At 39.8% G+C, this 22812-nt stretch overlaps 1 protein-coding gene across 1 annotated transcript; it reads left to right on the forward strand.

Annotated features, from left to right (window-relative positions):
* The first annotated feature begins 207 nt into the window (after positions 1-207).
* Positions 208-17015, forward strand: TSPAN8 (tetraspanin 8). The gene is made up of 8 exons (XM_054632380.2): positions 208-267; positions 5565-5624; positions 8196-8318; positions 8961-9035; positions 9122-9229; positions 10917-11060; positions 14339-14422; positions 16955-17015. Exons 1-8 carry the CDS (start codon positions 208-210, stop codon positions 17006-17008), a joined length of 708 nt encoding a protein of 235 aa, XP_054488355.1. The 3' UTR covers positions 17009-17015.
* The last annotated feature ends 5797 nt before the right edge of the window (positions 17016-22812 follow it).

The following is a 22812-nucleotide window of genomic DNA, read 5'->3' on the forward strand; positions in this document are numbered from 1 at the left end:
AATGCTTGGTTAATATTTACCTGTGATAAAGCAACTATTTAAGCAATTGTGGATGACTTGGTCTTAACATTTGCTTTCAGGAGCAGAGCACAGTGTATTTGACATGCTTTGAGAGGTTTTCTGAAGACACAAGAATAACTTTTATCGAGGTCAAACTCTTAGGAAAGCGTCTTTTGCAGCACTCGTTTTTGTCTCAGCTTGTTGAAAATGGCGGGTGTAAGCAAATGCATGAAGTACTCCATGTTCATCTTCAACTTTTTCTTTTGGGTAAGTTTGTGTTTAAACTGTTATTAATGATGTAGGAAATGTGTTCCCCATTATCTGAATGCTGCAGTTAGAGAAATTGTAAAGAAAATAGAGCATAAGTGGAACCAGAGTATGATTCTAAATCAGGGAGAGGAGAATATATTTAACTTTTGCCCTTCCCTTTGTCTTTTTCCATCTAAACACCTTTCCCTCTGCATTTAAAAGTAGACAAGCTACTCCCTGTTCATCTTGTGCCCCTCATGTCGAGGGACATCACTCATCTCAGTCAGAAGATAACAGACTCTGCAATAACATTGCACAGTTGTTTTCCTTTTATTTCTGTTTGCATGCAAGATCCTGAAAATGCAGTTGCAATAGAAAATACGGAAAATTTACTTGAATTTTTAGCCTCCTGATTGATAAATGGTTTTCATAGCCTTCTTTCTGGTTCTTTGCTTTACATTTAGTGCATAATTAGTTTCTGATGGTGGGCAGTAAATGTTTCTAAGAATGTATGTGCTGGCAGTACTGCCACAGCTGTACCAAGGCTGATACAGCACAGCACAGCACAGCAGGCAGGTTTCTGGGTATTATTTAAACTGCATTTGTCTACTTACCACATCTCAGCTGGGTTGCAAGAATTTCAGGTCTTGAAAGCTCTGAGTTAAAGAACACTTCTCTCACGGTTCAGCCTCATTGTCAGATTTCCTGAAAGAGCTTTGTCAGGTTCACCGGGGTTCACTGAAACCAGAAGTAGAACTCCTATCCATATTATGGGCTTTGCCTCTAGGGATTTTTTTCAAGTGAAAAGGTGATACCATTCAAAAGGGACCACAAACAGTAGCCTTGGAAAATTTGTGGCTAGCCCAAATTCTTTGATTACTTATGGACCTCACAAAGAAATTCCTGACAGAGCAGTGATGGTTTTGACTTTCTCCCCCAGTTCCTTCCTTCAGTTTAATGAAGGCAGATTGAAGATTTTTGACATTTGTGTTGAAGTTTTTATGCAACAGTATTTACAGGAATCTGTAAGTTTCTGAATTTGACTTCCTGTTCCTCAGGAAGTTTTTTCCTGTTTTTGTGGTTTGACCCCCACCAGCAACCAAGTACCACACAGACACTCACTCACTCCCCCACCAGCAGGATTGGGGAGAGAATTGAAGGCATAAAAGCTGGAAAATTCGTGAGTTGACATATAGACAGTTTAATAGGGAAAGAAAAAGCCATTCATGTAAACAAAACAAAACAAATAGTTAATTTCCTGCTTCACATGGGCAGGCAGGTGTTCAGCTATCTCTATGGGGGCAGGTCCTCATTTTGTGAAGTGTTTACTTGTGAACACAAATGCCATCACTCCAAATGTCCTTCCTTCTTCTTTCTGCCAGCTTTATCTACTGAGCATGATGTCAAATGGTCTGGAACATCCCTTTGGTCAGCTGGGGTCACCTATCCTGGCTGTGTCTCCTCCCAACCTCCCATGCACCTGCAGGCTCCTCACCAGAGTAGCAGTATGAAAGGAGGAAGAAAACTTGATGTAAGCCCTGCTCAGCAATAGCAAAAACTTCTCTATATTATCAACCCTGTGTTCATCACAAATCCAAAACACAGCCCTATACCAGCCACTGTGAAGAAAATTACCCCAGCCAAAACCAGCACACCTGTTCACATTTTTCTGTGTTTACTGTGAGCTAAAACATGGACAAATGTCTTAGACTAGTATTAGGAAAGCTCCAAAATACTTCTAGAATGAACATTGGACTGGTGTCCTATGCCTCCAGTGACAGTATGGATTTCCTAGGGAGAAAAAAGGGGTGGGATCCTGGGGAAGTCATGAAACAAACGTGTGAAACAAACTTCCTCCTATTTTTATACCAAAGTTGAAAAACCCATACTGTATTCTAAGGCAGAAAATGCTGAGAGCATTCACTGTGCATATGCCTGCCTTGATGGAACAGAGAAGGATAGGAATGCAGCTATAGTTAATTATTTTTAGGCAAATGTTTAGTTTAGCATGATCAAGATAAGGAAGAACAGTATGGCCTGACAGAAATACAATGAAACGGAACTTTTTGGTTCACATTCCTGTCTCTAATTCATGGAAATCACTAAACTGCAACAGTAAAGTTGAGGGAACAGAGATGACTTTACAGCCACTCATCCCACAGCTGCTCTCTCTAGTACTAAGACAGTTGAGAAGTGGAAAATTACTAATACTGGGAAATGAAGGTGACTCTAACCTAAATAGATAAGAACGACTGTTGTGTATTTACCTGGTGTTCTTATTTTACACCCTTTGCAATCTCTCAGGGAGTGTCCTCTCTTAAAAGACTCAGGAATGAGCTTTCTAGGCTTCTGATGACGTTTTCTAAGCAGGTCATGCAGCATCACACTAAGTGTGTAAGCCCTGGAATAGTCTAAGATAGCTCTGGAAATTGACTATGGATGGCTTCACTACATGATGCGTGTCCCCTGGGCACCTACATGCCCATGAGCCCCATGCTGGATTCCAGCACACAAATAGAGCTTTTCATCTTCCCAGTTAGGTGAAGAACAGCAGACTGGTTTTTGAAGATCTGTGCTTTTGAACTGGGTGCCTATATGGACTGTTAGAAACTAGATGGAGTTTCTAACAGTCCTTAAATTAATCCTTGCCAGTTTTGTGCATTAAACCTAACACATGTCAGATTTTTCTTCTTTCCTTTCTTTGGAGTTTGCAGGATATCCAGTCTCACCTGTTGTCCGCATTGCACCAACTTCTGCTCCTCCACATCATGCAAAATTGGAGGATTAGCTATTTTTTTCACTGAATACTGACATCTGACGCTTGTTTGAAGCAATGTGGTTGGTGATAGAGATCTTTGATCAGCTGTTAATACCAGACTTGCAGTCCCATCTACAAAGTGGCCCCTTCCCTGAACCTTAATGTGAACATCTCAGTCCCTGAAGTAGCAAGACAAGCTTAGCAGGTTTGCTGAGCCAGAGGCCACATTCTCTGTAGGACCTGCCTAGAATTGTCATTTCAGGTGTCTCAAGGAAATATGCCAGTCAAATATTTTCTTTAACAGAAGCAACCTTCTGTGGTTGTAAAAGTTCCTCCTGATATACTTGAACTTACTGTTTGACAAGGGTGTGCCAGTGGAGGAAATTCCCCACAAGTTTGGTATTTGTGTGTATGAGAATTGCAGAGTCTTAATATACTGTTGGTTCAGCACTATGTCAGGTTTATCTGAGGTAGTATTGATTTAACCAGCTGAGCTGTACTTCTTTCTCAGACCAAATTTGAAGCTTGAGAAGGACCAACCAAATGTGAGGGACAACAGTACTCTTGCTGTTCAATTTATGAGACACTGATTCTTTATCAAGGATTGTGGCAAAAATAAGATAGCCATCTAATTTTGGGAAAATGGGGGAAGACCTTTTTAAAGAAGTAATTTTATTCCATCAGAAAACACTAGCAGTTCATTAAAAATGAAATTTCCTGGAATGAAAGTTTATTTAATTGAAACTTTATTTTAAGAATACTTTAAGATGGAGTATTGCAACAAACTTGACATGTTCAACTTGGACTCCTTTGGAACAGACCATTTTTATTTGCTATTTCAAAACTTTTCTTTATGTGTTTTTGTACACTTTGCATATTATGAAAATAACTAGAAACAAACCCTTAAGATTTTACTGAAATGGAGCATTTTTTTATCAACCTAAACCAACTCTATTTTAAAAATTAAAATATGTACACATCTTACTTAAGTTTTGATTTATAAACAGTGTTTCTATTTTTACATTAAGAAAATATTGTAGCATTCCCATTTGATTGATATGTTCCTGTACATTTAGCTAAATTTGCTTCTACTACTCTGCTGTATTTTAATGGGAGGTCCTATGTAACAAAAAAAATCTCTTTGGATTTGTAGCAATAGATGCTTCAGTGGAAACTTTCACATTAGTAAGCCCATGTTATGTAGTGAATAGCCACATCACTCACACAGTGCTGCTGAACAAGACTGAAATGTACAGTCATATGTTATATCATCAGTTTCTAGGCAAATTCAGCAGGATTCAAAAGGTTTCAGAGGGAAGTTCTAGTTCAATTTGATAACATGTTATAGCTGTCATTTATTGAACAACTTTATTTTTCATGTTTAAAATGTACTTATAGGAGCTTTACTTAGAGCAGGAAAATGTGTGGTACTCATGTCTGAGTGCTGGCCCTATTCCATATTCAATGATCTGCTGAGGTCATTAATGTCTTTGATACTGAATATTATATGAAAACTGCTGTGGGGAAAGTTTTTTTAAAGAAAAAATATCTAAACCATGTAAAAAAACTATTTTAATTTCAATAGTCCCAGTCTTCAAGGGAAATTCATAACAATATTTCAGGGCCATTTATGACTTGAGTATTAGTGGCACATGGAGATAATTATAAATCTGACTAGTCCCTGGTCCTCAGTGAGGTCTCTCTCTTACCAGTCATCCCAGTAGGCACAATCCTTACACCTGAGTAGCCTCTTGGTTACCTATGTCCAACAGTTAATAAAGAGAAATTCTGTGTGGTATTCATCAACAAGGTTAGGAATAGAGTGACTGGCACACAGGGGAACAGTACCTCAATGCTCGATGAAATAGGAGCACAACCAGAAATGAAGGAATGTATCTGGACCTGTGATTCATCCTCCCTGACTCCAGCATCTTAAGGAAAGTCATGCTGGTCAAACATTCACATGTACAAGCTCAAGTTGTACTTGTCTGTTCTCTGTAAAATTATAATGGGAACATATACTGAGACCTGTTCTAAAGACTGGAGATGGCCAGATATTGCTGCATATGAAACAGCAAAAAGAATTCATTTAGAACTTTTCCTGTTAGGTTTGCCAAAGAGAATGTCTCCAGATATGTGTCCTGAATAAGGCTAGAAACAGCAGATAAGCAAACATCCCTTATCAAATCTCATGTTTCCATTATTCAAGAAACAACATTCTTTACAGACACACTTTATAGGTACAATAGCAATTTATATTTCTCTCTCATCTGACAGACTTTCTGTGTGCTTCCCAAACACATGTATAAATCATCATGTAAATGCTTAGTCCTCTGGGGTGGAAACATCAGGGATTTGGTGCATACCTGAAGATTTAACTACACTTACGAATTTTCCTGGAAATGAATCAATATTCTCTGCTCCAGCAATTCATGTTTCCTTTGCTTTGCCAAACAAGTGATTTCAGAAGTTTGGACAGCATATGGTGCAATTTGGATACTGAATGTTAGTAAAATAGTTGCTGACCTTTCTAACATGTCTTTATTTTCTCCCACAGGTGTGTGGTTGCATTATTTTGGGATTCTCTATATGGATACGTGTTAGCAGTGCTCAGCAGGTAAATGCATGCAGTCATACCAGCAACGTGTGAAATGTGGAAACTACTGCATATACTTTAATTTCCCATATTCATTTCCACAAATTTTCTATGTTTTTGTTGAGATTGTTTGTGTGGGTGAAGAGGAATGCATTTTATGACGTTAAGATGAAACATCATGGTGCAGGTAGTCAGACAAAGCGATCGATGCAAGCAGAGATATGTGACTATGAGAAGTAGCTGCAATGTTGTTAACGTAGTTTCATGCAGATGCACGCAGATTTCTGTTTGAAAATGTGTCTCTCACCTCTAGTGAAAAATAATTATGCTTTTGTTAATGATTTTGGTGTTAGAATAATGTGGAGATATGCAGCTCATAGTCTTTTCCATGTTTTTCCCTATTAGAATAGTATAGTCATATCTTTTCCTAGGGTTACTCCTTATGTTTGTGGGGAATATTTTTATCTTTCTCACTATGTTCAATACCACAATTCTCATTTCCCCAGTAACTGAAACTCTGAAAGGGAAAATGGAGTTTTCCATTCAATTTTCAATAGCTCTTTAAAAACACCTTATCCTTTTCTCCTCATATTTACATATAAAGAGCTTTAAACGCCCAAGAATCCAGGATTACAATGTCCTAAAATTCCTCCTGGAAGGTAGAAAAAAGACCCTGAGTTGCCCTCATGGTTTTTTTTTGTATGGGTTATTAAATTACTTCAGATATTATGACTTTTATTTTCTGCAAAGCTAGGGAAAATACAGTTTTGAGGAGCTCTCAATCATGCAGACATGCAGCAGAGGTTGGTCCTGTTGTCTCAAAGACCCCATGGTCCTGTGGACACTTTTGCCCAGTGAGTACTATTGGCACTGACTCTAAGTTTTAAGCAGTATATTCTTTCAAATACATTTGGGGCATAGAAATGCAAATTAATTTCAAAGCTTAATTTGCATTCTTCTATTTCTAAAAATGACTTCTTGGCCAGAGAAGTGAAAAACAACCAGCTGTCACATAGAAGCATATTTTTTTTCAGCTTTCAGATTGAGCCTTTAGTATAGATTACATTGCAATTCTTCAGATAACTCCCCTGTTGCTCTAGCACAGTCTGTCAGTTAAGAAAACAACTTTTAAACCAGTATTTTCCCACCTGGAAATAAAAATATGGTGAAGGTAAAAGATAGCTTTGTACATTCCCTGCCATTTGGCTGATGGCACTTTACCCTTAGCCAGTCCCAGATGTCTCATGTTTGGCACAGCATGGGTGCAAGAGAATTTGGTTCAAGATGACACCGTGTCATTGGGTAAACAGGTCAGGGTGGAGAGCTCTGCCATCCTCTTCTCTGGAAGGGGAAGAATCACAACTTTCACTCCTCAATCAACATTTTACTAAAAGCTAAAACTGCCGTACTTGACACTCGACAGTCTCTGATATGATGGCTCAAATGATGCAATGGAGCTTGGAAAACCAAAACCACGACCAAATCTTAGTTTTTAAGAGATTTCCTATTCAGAAAAGAATATTTAAATGTATGTCAAGTTGCTTTTCTGAAGCAACACTTAGTACTCTCCAAAAACCTATGAATTAAGAGTCGGGACCAAAATTGAAAGCATTTTCTCACATTTTACCTGCAGACATGCAAAGTTCCCATTCAAAACCAATGTATGTTTCGCCTCAGTAATAACTGAGCAGACCATAAGGATTTGGCTGTAAAATGAATAGAGCTTTCTAAGAATAAATAACAGCAGGTTCAGTCCAGCTTGGGAAGGGAAAGAACAACATATTCTTCAAATTATGCTTGTCTATATACCTTTGCAATTTCCATCAGAAGATAAATGTGACAGCTTCCAGACATTTTTGCTAATCTTGGCACCAGTATCACTGGAAAATATTCTTTGAACACTTTTCTCGCTTTAGGCCTTTGGCCTTAGTCACTCCTGTGGGAACTGAATAATTTGATATTTAATAATATTGAGGTATATGAATTGTTTAGTTGAATGCCCCACACATTAAAATAAAGTTCTCATCTCTGAGGGTAATATTAGAGATCAAGCCTGGGAGAAAACAAAAAAAAAAAGGAAAAAAAATCTGCCTTGGAAAATACATCTAACTATTTCTCAAATATATGCAGCATCACTCTGAGAAGTGTTCTCTCAGGAACAGCCATAGACTATGTTCCTGGTTTCCTAATGACAAACAGAGATTTTTTTCTTTAACATTGGGTTAATGTAGGAGAGGTTTTGAGGTAATCAAGTCTCCTACTTCCAGTAAAAAGCAAAGATTCATTGACTGAAAACCAACTAAAAAGCCACTTTGAAGACAGAAGATCTATATTTATTCAATTACTCTGTAAAGTTGATTTTCATCTTGTGCAGAAACAAAGGTTGTGAAAAACCAGATATTATAAAGCTCTCCACCACAACATTTGTGAAGGGAGCACTAGAGCTTTGTTTATTTATGGGTCACAATTTCTCCATAGTTGCTACTCAGCATATTTATCAGTTACAAAATAATGATCTTGTTCTGCGGAATACAGATGCTTTTAGGAGGACCTTCTTGTAGCTGAAAGATTGTTTTTCCTCTCTTTTTCCAGGGGATGGACAGCAGCATGCTTGGAGGAGTTAATCTCCTGATAGCTGTAGGTGCCATCATCATGATCCTTGGGTTCCTCGGGTGCTGCGGTGCTGTCAAGGAGAGCCGGTGCATGCTGATGCTGGTAGGAAGGAAAAACATCTGTCTGCCTTTCAAAGGCCACAGCTACATATGATGGATGGAGTCTTTGCAAGTAGCATCAAATGAGGATGGGCATCTTTTAATTTAACCAAAAGCATGATTATAATCCTGTGTTTTCTTTCCTCACCTTGAGTTTGGGCCCCTTCTAAATTCTGTTGTGGTAAAAATTATGGTTGGTCTCATCAGCAAGAAAACAGGGTCCAGAGAGACTTGAGCATATTACTCACTAGCTTTTTTTCCATCCAGCCATCATCAAAGTTCCCTCCATCAGCTTTCACCCATTACCTATTCTACTTAATTTTCTAAATTCCCAGCCCTCTCTTTGCTGGTTCACCTAGAATGTCCTCCCTGTCCTCCTGCCCAACTCTCACCTACACGCTGTTACCATGACACTGTTCTGGTGTGTGCCTTGTTTTGATTACCAGCTGTTTTGATCACTGGCTCTCTGTCTTGAGCACCAGTTTTTCTTATCATCAAAGAAGAAATAGTTGGAGCAGCTCTGACTGGAAAATCATTCTACCCACATGGTTATTCAAGCATCTGAAAGATAAATACTAACTTAAAAGAAATTATATCACCTTGGTCAAAAGTAATACAGTTTTCTACCCCTTTTGTTTTTCCCCAGTTTTTTATTGCACTGCTTCTGATACTGATTCTTCAGGTGGCAGCAGGTGTTTTAGGAGCAGTGTACAAACCTCAGGTACAGTATTATTCTATATTTTCATTGATGTCTTCATATAGTTTTATTTCTTCTCAAAAAAAATAGTGATATATTTTAACTTGCAGGTTGAAGCAGCCTTTAACCTTACTCTGAGCGAAGGTGTGAGTGGACTGCAAAGTACTACAGGAGAATATAAAGAGTATCAGGAAGAGTTCCAGAAGCTGGAGAAAATGGTAATTAAGCAGTAAAAAACCAATGGGGTCGTTGCTATCTGCCTCATCTTTGGTATCTGTCTCCACTTCATTTTATGACTACTCTGCTGCAGATTTGAATTTCGTTCCCTGGGGTGGGAAAGGGTCTGACTTAAAGGCAAGTTGAAACACTACAGAAGGGACTTCTGTTCTCTTGAAAGGACAGGGTCTTCCTTGATGATTTCTTTGTGCCATAGTGCTGCCCATAAGAGCAATGAAGCAAGGACACACCACATGCAAGTAAGACTGACAGTTAGGTAAACTCTTTTAGGAGAGCACTGCACGGCCCTTTCTTACAGCTTTCCCTTCTGAAGGAACATTGATCTTTCACCATATCCCAAATAAGAACTTTTCAGTACTCTTAAGAAGAGTTTACCCCAGGGATTAGGAAAACATCAGGAGTGTATTTAATTTGGAATACCCTACAGCTATGAAGCCATTAAATGCTACACTTTACTGTGTTAGAAGAAGGAAGAAAATAGGATGAGAAGTTTATTTTTTATTGTGTTTGCACTTCTCCTGGTGCCTCCATCCTGCAAGACCCCAGATGGTGGATGCTTAGTCAGAGCTTGCCCCTGGGTATCTCACAGAGGACACCCTGGAATCTCATTGACGACACTGACATCACACACCCTCCCCTCCCACAGGCACCTGGGTCTGTGCATTGACAGAATGCCTGCTGCTCTGTTTCTTTAGTCCCTAATGGGTGATTGCTTTTATGGATTGATATAAAGTTAATTTTTATGTTTTTAAAGACTGCTGTATGAAAGAAAACCAAACAAGGAACAATATTTAGGTGTCTTATGTTACTTCCACTTCTCCTTCCCCATTCCATCTCCAGCCTCGTCCTCTGCTTCTGAGGCAGCTTATTTCTTCTGATATAATAAGCCCTCTGGAGAGAGAAGCAAAATGAAAAATCCCCTAATTACTGCATTAATTTTTAAATGTAACAGGACTGCTGTATTATGTCCCACAGCCTTTGCTTTTATACAAAATTATGTGAACATTTCCAGCTGCTTTTTAATAGAGGGAGGACCTCAAACCCAAGTTTGCACCTCTGAGCTTTAGTGGTTTGAATACAGTGGAACATGAAGTGAAACTGCACCTGGTTTAGGTTTCACAAACCCCAAATGGAGCCCTGGTCTCCTCAGTCCATTTTCAATTTAAAGAGATAACCATCATTCAAAGAGGTTATTTTTATAGATTTCAGAGTTTTAAGTGCCTGAATTTTACATTTTCCAGCCTGGCTTCTCAAGATGTGAAATATGGATGTTACTGGAGCTGGCAACTTACCTTCTGCAAGTACAACCTACGGAAGAAGGCTTGATTTAAAAAAAATAGTATACCCAGTGTTCTAGTTCCACTGTGGCACTGATAATTACTAGCTTTATAGTATGTTAATGTTTTTTGAGCATCTTATACTGAAAATCTGGTCTTTTTTTCTCCTATCTCTTCTTAAAAAAAAAAAAACAACCACTGTATGCACTTACATTCATGGTATAGAAATGTAAATGGTATTTGAGACATATCAATTTGGGACAACTTCCATGTTGAAAAAGGTGAAATAAAATTTGTTTTTTGTTGTTCCTATCAGCTCCCTCAACTACTCTCTTTAAACTGAAAATCACATATTTTTTAACTCTTCTCCACATTTACTCCTTTCTTGCAGTACCAATGTTGTGGATTGAAGGATGGACCTAAAGACTGGGGACAAAATTTTGACAAACAAAAAGACATCTGTCTATGTGAAGTAGAGAAGCCATCATCATCAGACCTCTGCACCGACTATGGAGGCAGATACATTTATAAAAAAGTGAGAAAAATGTTCACTCCTCTTTCCAAAGAGCCAAGTTTTAACCCAAGGTTATCTCTGGTGACTGGCCTAGTCAGGAGTTCTATATCTTTCTGAAAAGGCAAAGTTTTGCTTTCTCTTTCTTAGCCAGAATTACTCCCATGCCATCTGTTAAGAAATGACTGCTCACAACTCTGCTCCTTCCTCTTCTTGAGATCTCTCCAGTTTAGGCTTTTAGCAATCTTCATGGGCTGTTGATGAAAATTATTGACTTTGGGGCCAGGGTATGACCCTGGGTCAGAGCTGCACACCAGCTACCCTTTGGCTCTCATTCCTCTCTCTGAAGGCTATGCTCCCATCCAGGCTCATTGTGCTAGTTGTCATGTTGACTTTGAGACTTTCAAAATGCTAAGGTATATTGAAAATCAAACACATTAAATGCAATACCCTTGGGGTTCTATAATTCTTTAATTAAAAAACCACACTCATTCTGCAGGATCTGCTGGAAAGAAACCTTACATATTGTGAGATTCATGGCAGAATATTCAAAGAGTGATTTCTTACAACTACAGCCTTCTGAAAATCTTAATTAATGTAATAAGGCAAAATATCTGGTGACAGGCAAAAAAGGAAGTACAATTAGAAGAGTACCATCTTGTAGACAGTAGAGATCTCAAATAAAAAATTTCATAGTTTGTTTGTCTCATTATAAGGAAATCTGGACTCTATGGATATGCAAAAATATTTAAAAAGAAATGCACAAAATAATTGAATAGCACAAAGTAATTGAAATTTTAGAACGCTGGTGGTGCAAATTTTGCCAGTATGCACCTAGCATCAAGCAGAATTTAGCAAATGTCCATTCTGGTTGTATAATTCTTTAATTGTACAGCTCCTTAATCAGGTCCTGCCTGAGCAGTAATTTCCTCCCCATGTAGTCCCACAGAAGCAAATACTATTTTAAAGTATCTGGTTAAGTAGAGGATACCAGAACCCAATCTGGAAATAAGATGTATAGAAAGAGGGTGTTTTGGCCACACTTTAATGTCTTTTTGGCCTCAGGCAAGCCCTCAAAGGACACATGAGAAGCCATCTGTGAAATTACTGCAGGTGCAAGATATTGCTCATATGAACACACAGATTTCATGGTGATGTGAGATGCTAGTTGAGACATCCAACTCTTCTGGTATGGGAAAAAATATTTGAAATCCAGTGCAGTTATGAGTCAGCTTAACAGAGAGATTTTTAGAAGAACTAGAAGGAGAAGACCTATGTGTTTATTGTGAGAGAGGATATATGGTGAAAAAATACAGCTATATCTGGGGGGGAAGACAGTTGTAGTCTTGTAACAGTAATGTAATTTGGATGTATTTAAGCTGTATTTGGCTTTCCCTCCTGTTTGCAGAAGGAAGATTGTCAGTGCCTAGAGATGTAGTCACTGTAAGAACAGACATATGCAAATATTCAAAAGGAGTGTAGCTCTGCACAGAACTTCAGCTGTAGAATCATAGAATAGGCTGAGTCGGAAGGGACCCATCAGGATAACTGAGTCCAATTCCTGGCCCTGCACATGACAGCCCCAAGAATCACATCATGTGCATGAGAGCATTGTCCAAATGCTTCTTGAACTCTGTAGGGTTTGGTGCTGTGATCACTGCCCTGGGAGCCTGTTCCTATGCCCAGCCACACTCTGGGTGAAGAATCTTTTCCTGATATCCAAGCTAAGCCTCCCCTGACTCAGCTTCATGACATTTCCTTCGGTCCTTTCAGTGTTCATGAAAGTGGAGAGATCTGTACCTGCCCCTCTGCTTCCCCTCATGAGGGTGCTGAAGACCAAATGAGGTCTCCGCTCAGTCTCCTTTTCTCCAGGTTGAATAGAGCAAGTGTCCTCAGCCACTCCTCATACGGCTTCCCCTAAAGGCCCTTCACATGGCCCTACTTTGGACAATCTCTAGCAGCTTTACAGCTTTCATAAATTACAGTGCCCAAACCTGCCCCCAGCACTCAAGGTGAGGCTGCCCCAGTGCAGAGCAGGACAATCCCCTCCCTTGCCCGGCTGTGATGCTGTACCTGATGGACCCCAGGACAGGGCTGGCCCTCCTGGCTGCCAGGGCACTGCTGACTCACATTCAACTTGCTATGGACCAGGACCCCCAGGCCCCTTTTTGCAGGGCTGCTCTCCAGAATCTTGTTTCCAAGTCAAACCCCAACATAACCAGGGTTGCAAAATCTGGCACCTGACCTTGTTAAACTTTATATGATTGGTGATTGCCCATCTCTCTGTTTTGGTCTCTCTCTAGGGCCTCTTTTCCCTCAAGGAAGTCAACAGCTCCTCCTAGTTTAGTGTTGCTGGCAAACTTCCTTAGTATTCCTTTGAGTCCTGCATTCAAGTTGTTAAGGAACGTGTTTAAGAGGATTAGACTGAGGATGGAGCCCTGCAGAATCCCACTACTAACCAGGCTCCAGACTGATGTTACCTTACTTACTATAACTCCTTGTGCCTGACCCATGAGCCAGATGCTCACCTATGGCATAACATGGCTGTATGTTGGACATTTTGTCCAGAAGGATACTGTGAGAGACAGCACCAAAATCTTTGCTGAAGTTCAAAAAGTTTACATCTATTGGCTTTCCAGGACCAATTAGGTGGGCTACTCCATCATAGAAGGAGTCAAGTTCAACAGGCAGGACTTTCCCCTCATGAAGCCATGCTGGTTACTCCCTTCCAGGCCTAGCCTAAGACCACCAAACATTAGACAAAATTAATTTTGAAGATAGGTTTTATAACCAAATATTTTTAGTTAATTCCAAGTCTAATAATAAACCTTGAAGTTTCAAATCCAAACATTGGTGGGAAACAAGCTTCCTCTCAGACCTGGTCACGGCTGGCTGCATTGACTCTTTCCTAGCAGCAAATGATTATCAAATGGAAGTAAGAACAAACACTTCTTTCCTTATTGACTGAAAATAAGGCAAACATTAGGCACTACAGCTGTATGTCTTCCTTTAAAATAGTAGCTTGTTATGGTCAGCTACTAAATCTGCATATTTGGGAAGGCAAAGACTTTCACAGAGCATAAAGTACACATAGCTGTGTGATTTGTGTTCATTAGCAACAAGCCAGAGTAAATTCAAATAGCCTTTTTTTAGCCCAGAGCTAAAGAGAGAGAGAGTTTGAGAGTTATTTTAGAAGATGCATTCCTATATATTCCTATATTTTCCTATATATTCCTATTATTCCTATATCCTATAGGATAATATTGCTTACCTATAATTAATAATTTTGTTTTCTTTTTCAGTCCTGTGGAGAAGTGATTATGAAACAAGTTAAAGACAATCTGGTCATAGTTATGGGGATCGCCTTTGGACTGGCTGTTGTTGAGGTACCAGTGTACACTGTTAAAATACTTAGTAGCTGACAAGCAATATGTTCCACTTGGAAATACATTGGGAATGGGATTAAAACACATGGCTTGCTCAATTAATAGACTAGGGAAAACCACCTCTCACCTTAGCTATAACCTTACTGTTATTCATATAAACATATTTCATTAAAGTATGTGGCTGCTGAGCTGCAGACTTCAGGTGAGATCAGACCACCCTGCTGCCTGTATAAGGGTATCACATGGAAGATTTTCTCCAAAAAAATTGCCAGTCCTGAAGCTGGGCTGTGTCTTGACACTGAGCCCTGTGTTCAGAGATGTGCGTGAATAAGGAGCACCAGAAGACATGAGGAAGAATAGACAGATTTTTCTTCCTCTTTCTCATCTTTTCTTGAGGAAAAAGTAATCTCCTAATAAAACTTAGCCCCTAGAGTACATATTTTATCATTAAGAAGTTTTGGTACAAAATTATAATTTGGAGGCATTAAAACTTTAAGCATCAAGATGATGCATGAATGTGCCTGAGTGCACACGTGCGATGCTCCATATATTCCTGTGTAAAAAAACCACAGAATATGTGAACTGTTTCTTTTAATTTCCTCACCATACACTGAAGAATAACATGCAAGATTTTCTCTGAAGAGAGGAAGAAGTATGGCTATCCAGTCAGCTAGTTGATTTTGATTTGCATAGAAGAAAATGATAAAGAAACAGGGGATTTCATCAGTCATTTTTTCAGTCATTTTTTTTCTTTTCACTCTTTCTCCTTGGTTTTCCTCCACCTTTGCTCTCCACCAATGGATGTTTGAGGGAAAAACAGAAATGACAAAGATTGCTGTGGAAATTTCAGTCTGTTATTCAAAAATACTTCTTAACATCATTGGCAGAGGATTGCTCCTCATGACAGAAGAGTGGGCAAGAGCCCCAGTTCAAAACTGTGTTTCCAGGAAAATAGTAATAAGTGGGGAAGAATTATGCAGCTGCAGCACTGGAGGTGTACAGGCCACCAACTTCTTACTCAGCACAAGCTTTCTGGTATTTAGGAAGCTATATGTAGGCAGTCAGGTCTCTCACACATATTACTTTGAGGGAAAAATAGGTGAAATACACTGATATTAAATAGTCTTAAAATATAATTGAAGTGTAAAATTGCATCTGTATCCCTAAACAAATTATAAGCCACTTTGCTCTAGTTATTGCAGTTATGTGGGTTGTAGCCTTTAGTTCATTGGCCATCATTCTTTCCTGTTCTCCAGCTGGCATTTTCTGTGCTGGCTGCCTTTCCCAGTCATAAAAGGATTAGAAAACAACATGAATAAACAATATGAGACTCAGCACAAATTGTCAGATAGCAATTTACACTTGATAAACATTTAGTCTTTCCATATTAACTCAAGCAATTGCAAATCAAAGGCCACTTGCTTAACCACCTCTCTGCTCTAGGAAATCCCAGATAAAAAGAGGTGCTCTTCTCCTCTCTGCCTGCCTCATCATGCCACTTGTTACTGCTTTCTGCTTGACCTGTTAGTGCTTTCAGCTCACCCTACTAGTGAAAGTTGTATAGATAAGAAGGGCCCAGTTTCATTTGGGTGCAAGTGCAAATGTGGGCATAGTATGTCAGGGAAGCCTTGTCAGTTTATTCCAGGTGTGAGGCCATCCCTTTGTCTTAGCTATACCTCTGTGCTACATATGCTCTTCTCTGTCTCTTCCTTAAGTAAATAAAGTATGTCAGTGTTTGTGGCTTCAAAGGTGTCAGCTGGGCGCTTTCCACTTTTGTGGAACACCTTCACAGACTGGTTAACTTTCAATTCAGAAGGAAGCTTTCTGATCTGAGCTCACCAGCTGTCTGCCGCATGTCATGGAATTGTACCCAGTAATTCCCAATACAGATGGTGACTCTATTGAATTTTCTATTTCATGTAACAGCTTCTTCAGTGAACTCACTATTGTTTCTATCCCAAGTGCATTACTGATAAATATAAAATATTTGTTGCATGATCATTTGCAACTCAAAACAGTGAGGTAGGTTTATAGATAGCTGTATACAGTATACACATGTATATATACACTTGTATACATACACTTCACACATATGGTTACATAGAAGAGAATGACAGTGGAAGAGAGATTTCAAAGGGAGACAATCCTTTGAACACACAGTGAACATTCCTCTAACTTTATCAGAAAATACAATGCTCAATTTTTGTCCAATTTCTTGAACTTCTCTGTAATTGCTGCTCCATCACAGCTAACAACTGCATTTTGAACACACAGAGATACAGGGGTCCTCATGCACAGAGGCAAACCATCTTTTAAACAAATGAAACTTCTCCACCATATCTGCGGTCTTACCTGTGGTATATACTGACTTCATTAAATGTCTCTATTCTGTAAGAGGCACATTGGAAAAAATCTGCACGGCAGATTTAGCCTGCATGTAAATCCAAGACATTTGCTAACAAAATATTCCCATTGTGTATCAGTTGATTTCCAGAATTGCCAAGTAATACCAGAAATATCTTTGTTTTCCAGATTCTTGGTTTGGTGTTTTCTATGACCCTCTACTGCCAGATCGGGGGCAAATGAAACTGTGAAAATGTCAGGACGATGTCACCAGTCAAATCAACATCTTTCTAGAAAGAGGGCTAGAAATTTGGCTGGCCACATTCAGATAAATATATGCATTCCCAGGCAGCTGTTCTGATGAAAATGGCAGTTCTGGTGCTCATGGATGCTTAACAACTTACAAAATGACCTCTTTATATTTCATAAGACTTAATGATGTGAATATGATTTTTTATTTGCAATAAACATCTTTGTTTGTGTTTCTGAGGTGTTTATTTTGTCCAAAGACAGCAATTATGTCATGTTGAGAGCGAGTTCACCATGTGGTGTGCCCTCGTGAGTGTTAAACCACCCACAGCAGAGTCTCCATAAACAGCTGCAAACCATCATGCAACGGCTGATTGCTCCAGGGAACTCAGGTCCCTGGGAACCTCTGCTTGTGCAGTAGGGTGTTTTCATTAAGAGAGTTGTGAGTTAGGGTTTTGTTACCTGTGGAAAAGGGGAACTAACTTGGAACCAAATAGGAAAGCCACGCTTCCTTTCAGGGATGTTTAAATCAGTATCTTGGCAGCTCAAGTGGTTGCTCTCAGGCCCAAATGATGCTTAGGCTGCATAAATGAGCTGGATTTAGTGGCATGTGTTTCGCAAATAAACATCAATGGTGAAATCCAAGCCCATGTGGAGGCAAGGCATGGACAGAAGTCATGCAGGTAAGGCTTTGCCCAGAGCAGCTAAGGCAAGTGGGTGGACAAACACAGGCCATGGCTGGCAGCACAGCAGCAGCCATAGAAAGCCTGCCTGCCTTTGGACTGACCAGTGCATGTGAGTGTTTGGGCCCTGAGGTACTGACAGCCCTGATGGTCCTTGCCCAGCCACCTCAGTTTCCCTGCGCATTGCCCATGGCAAGGACACCACATCAGCGTCCTGGGCCAGTTGGTCCCTGCCCCACCAGTGCCACAGTAGGACTGGTCTCCAGCTCCCTGCCTGGTCATGGAGTGCCACCAAGCTGGGCCTGCCCATGTGTCCTGGTGTGGCCTCAGCCCATCCCCAGGAAGTGCATGATGCCAGGGGCTGGGGCTGCCCTGGTGCCCCACTCCTGACCCAAATGGAGGGATGGGCCAGCCTCTGCCTTGCCACCCCAGCAGAACCCCATGTGGTCCCAAGCCCTGGCAACCTACTGGCTTAGGTTTTCCTCTAACAGAAATGGCATCAGGGACAAGATTTTTAAGGTATGAGGGTGCCTAATGATGCCCACAGGGACCTACTGAGGTTTTAGAGAGCAGGCTGATGGCTTCCCTGCTGTGTGTTGGGATTAGCTGATTTATCCAGCTCCCCTGGACCCCCATCTTCATGAAAGCAACTTTAAACACCTCACACAGTTACTCTTAAGAGATAATCACGTATCATGCTCCTCTTGTTAAAGACCCTTTGGGTGCCCTCGACTGTCTCAAAGCACACCCTAACTGCTCCCATCTTGACAAAGCAATGCAATTTGCTTACAAATGCATTAAAAGCTTCCCTTGAACAGAGACCTTTGTCCATGTCTTACTCCAGCAGAATTGTGTTCAGGTAAAATTCATCTGCAGCAGCGAGGTTTTTTTAAACTCAACCAGAGGAAATTTCTGTCTCATCTACCATCCTTCCCTAGCATTCAGACCATTAGGCCAAGCAGTGATGCTGCTTTCAGTAATACATGTGTCTCCCAGGAAAGTCATCTAGCTACAAGACAGTTCTGGCACTTGTCCTTCCCCTGCTGAACCTCAGAAGCTGTGCCAGAAGAAGTCAAACTTTGTTGGACCAGAGAAGAACCATGACTCCATAACCCAGCTGTACTAACTGGAAAAAGAAGTGGCTTCTAGTTCCTCCTCCTCCCCTGAGTGTTTTTTTCTGTGCATAACTTATCCATGATCTGAAGTCCTGGGAGCTGATCCTGAATCACCCAGATCATGGCATGGCAGCTGGAGTCCTGGATTATCACTACAGAAAAATATTGGGAATATAAGGGCAACATGAAGAAAGAATTGCATCTTCCTCTTTTTCCTCCTCCTTCCCATTAGAAGGACTGTTCTCCTATTTGAATGACGACAAGAGGGACTCCCATAGAAAGGGGTCTTGAGGCTAATGGATGGACATGATGGAGAAATTACAGCTCATCCTTACTGCCAGAAGGAGTCAACTTCAGGCAGCAGTAAACTTGAGTAATACTGGCATGAATTTGTAATGAGCATTGAGATGAGACTGAAAATGTGAGCTGGCTCAGACACCAGTCTGGTCCTGTATGCTGCTCTGGGGATCCAGATGTGTAAAACAAAGCTCTAATACATCTAAATATTGGTTGTCTACTGCCTGGTATTGGATATAATCCTCAAAATAATCTTTGCTTGCATCAAAATAATGATGTATGATACATTAGACTTTTTGTTAAAACAGTTAAAACTATTGATATTAAAATCAGTGTCAAAATCTTGTCTTCAGGAAGGAACTTTGACACAGGAGTTTTATCTAGAGCTAAGGTGAACAGTTACTCTGTTTATTTATGCCATCTGTCTCTATTATGTAAAGCTCTAAGGAATAAAAGTAAAGCACTATGATTATATGCTACCATGACTGTTAAAATGGGATTGAGCCAATGAAGTAATTCAGAATATTATCAGCTTGCTGGTGAAGTGGATTTGCCACTAAAACATGCCCATTGCCTTTGATGTTGCAAAATTTACTTTCTTCTGATGTTCTGTAGCTTCCTGAAGTTTTCTACCTCATTTTTTCAATGGTAGTAGCAAAATGCTAAGCATGAAACAAAAAGAAATCTGTCTGGAAAAGATTAATCTGGCCATTTGCCAAACAACAGAGTAGAAATTTGTATCATAGAATTGTGAAATTGTTTGGATTGGGAGGTACCTTTAAAGATCATCAAGTCCTACCCCACTGCCATATCTGAGCTATGAGTTTGAACTCTTCCTATAATCAACAAAGAGAAAAAACACATCTAGGATTTGAGCCATCTCATTCTAAAATAAATGTCCAAAGAGGTAAGGAGAGTGATTTTCATTGCAAATAGGTGGAATTGAAGTGAATGAACCCCACCCCACAATACTTAACTTGTTGAGAACTTTAGAAGCACTGATCAGTCAGGAAAGAGCATTAGTATAATATTCCATGAAGGTGCATTGATTATTCATTGATTCATTGACATTTTTGCTCAGTCATAATCCAGCCTGCCAGGAAATGAGCCCTGCCTACTCTCTAGGCTGGTAGGATAAGATTCATCTGGTCTGCACAATGTTGTAACAGAGATCCCAGCACCACTCCTTCATGAAGTCCCCTCTGTATTCTTATCAAAGAACATTTATAGTTAGCTGTTGACTCAAAATAGCAATGGGACACTTTTCTGAGCCCACAAACACTTTTTAATCCTGATGTCTGGAATTGCTGAAATGGAATTTGACAATAAATCCTTGACAGAACAATAAAACCATAAGGGTTCTCTTTTGTGGGGTGTTGGGGTAGGTTGTTTTTGGTTTTTCACAACCATCTCATGCAAGGTTATGTTCATCTCAGTTTTACCCAATAAAATAGAACATACAGAGGAAAGACACATGTCCAAGGCCTTAGTTCTTTAAAATATCAAAGGGAGAAAAAGCATTTATCATTATAGTCTCAAATGGAATAAAAAAAGAGTGGTAGGAAGAAGGAGGAAGAAAGACAATGTGTCCCTGCCTTTGCCAGTGGAGCTAACTTCCACCTTAAAACCAAGTCTATTTAAAACATGCTGGTGGTTTATCATGTCAAAACCAAACATCTAATTAATGGCAACAGATAAGATATCATACCTGGGCCAAAATTTCTCCAAAGAAGAATTTGTTACATCATTTAAGGGATTTGGAGGGCGGGAATGTATTTTTCTCAGAGAGGATTTTATTTGTGGGGAAATGCAGCCCAAATAGAAAAAGAAAACCATTATAATCTATGGCAAAATATGAGTCAGTAAAGCAATGTCAGAAACAATGAAGGGAAGATTATTAAGCCTGTTATTGGAAACAAAAAATAAGGAGGAGAAAGAAGCAGATAGACAAAAAGAAAAATGGTTTTTAAAAAATGGAAGAAGAATGAAGCAAAACAGGACAGGTCAACTTGAAAGAAAGAAAAAATTAAATATTATCAAGATCCAAGAATTTTCTGCACTCTATTCAGCATGAGGAGAATTTGGCCCCAGTCCACCTTTGTGTCCTGAATGCCATGTTGAAAGCCAATTCAACCTGTCTTTAAATCATCTGCCCCAAATCTGTCTGGCTATCCAGGCCTCTGAGAAGCTGGGGCTCATCAGAGCGTAGCTGGTAGCCAAAGGGTACACCAAGAGACAGCTGTGGTAGTTGTATGGCCTCTGGGCATGCCTGGACAATGAAACCGAGGAGGTGAAACAGCTGACTTTCCCTCTGGATAGGACACCAGGAAACTGTGGATCTGGCCAAAGTATTTTTGGAGACACGATTAAGTGAGGCAGCAGGGTTTATTTTTAAATTAAGATGGAGGGTTATCAGTTTAAGTTTTGAAATAGGATTGAAACCACAGAATTAAAAGCCAGTTATTTGGCTCTGCTGTAAGACCTGTCTTAACTGCTTAGACCAAGGTTTTCTGGCATGGGAGAAACTCAGCTCATTTAGACTGGATTCAGCCCTCCTCAGCTGAGGGGATGTTTGACTTTGGGTTGTTTGGGGAGGTCAGTTAGAGAGCAAACACCTAATAACATTCCAGGCCAGAATCAAAACCTACCCCTGCAAAGATTCAGGCTGGAGAATCTCCCTGGACATTTTTCCTCCAGGAGGGAACTGGGATGTGCTGATATGGGGGAATGTTACATTAGGATTCCATTCAGGAACCAAAGGGAGGCTTGGATCTCTTTTGGCTTTATCCATGGCAATTTGATTATTCTTAATATCAAGTAAACTGGTACATTTTCTCCCCACCTCTGTCAATAGCAATATTCGCATCCTTTCACTGAAAGACTCTTTTTTTGGTGCAGTGGTTTGGATTAAATTCCTTTTTGTTCTTTTCAAGTACTTCTTTTTTGAACTGAAAGCTGACCCCTTGGTGTGTTTTGCAAAATGCTCAACCTGCTTGGGTTTCTTGGGGAGATAAAAGGGTGATGTCATTCACCACTTGATAAGGCTGAATCCTTTATGTGTTTGAACTTGGACACTGGGGAGGAATGGGAAATTCATTCCTCTTCCTTTCTGTCTCAAATCCACTTACAATTTTTTTCCTCTTTGTAGAGAAATACAAGTCTCCACTTACTCCTAGACTTTATAACATTTGCTTGAGCAGTCCAGAATTCTTTAAGGGACAGGAAACAGAGACATAGAAAAGGCAGGGATGAATAAGAGGCACACAAGGTCCTTGTGCATTAAGAGGGATAAGAGACATATAATACTCTTCTAATCTGTGAGAAGCTCAAATTCAGCTAAGTCATTAGAAAGACTCCAGTTTCTTAATCTGCATTAACCTGTGAAAGACTGGAAAAGACTACCCTATTTTTTCATGAAAATTAGAGTAAACTGTGCTAATGGACTTGCACATTCAAGGCTATGGAAGAAACTGGTTAAAACAACAATACAAAAACTATGGACAAACACAAGGCACTCTCAGACAACTTCATAGAACAATTTCAAGGCATTTCAGTGCACCAGCCCTTTACACTGAAAGTCTGTGATCTTGCTAACATAAGATTAATTAGTGGTTTACAGGGGTTGCAGTAAAAGGTCGAAAGTGTCAGTATACTGTTTCACATCTGCTATTAAGTGAATATAATGTGTTTCTAAACTATTTCA

Source organism: Agelaius phoeniceus, chromosome 5, assembly GCF_051311805.1.
Source record: "Agelaius phoeniceus isolate bAgePho1 chromosome 5, bAgePho1.hap1, whole genome shotgun sequence".
NCBI classification, from domain to species: domain Eukaryota; kingdom Metazoa; phylum Chordata; class Aves; order Passeriformes; family Icteridae; genus Agelaius; species Agelaius phoeniceus.

What these genes read in the sequence shown, in the direction of transcription:
- TSPAN8 (XM_054632380.2), top strand. Translation starts at nt 208, where the DNA reads ATGGCGGGTGTAAGCAAATGCATGAAGTACTCCATGTTCATCTTCAAC. An exon ending in GTGTTAGCAGTGCTCAGCAG is followed by an intron (nt 5,625 to 8,195) that starts GTAAATGCATGC and finishes CTCTTTTTCCAG; the next exon opens with GGGATGGACAGCAGCATGCT. An exon ending in TCCAGAAGCTGGAGAAAATG is followed by an intron (nt 9,230 to 10,916) that starts GTAATTAAGCAG and finishes CCTTTCTTGCAG; the next exon opens with TACCAATGTTGTGGATTGAA.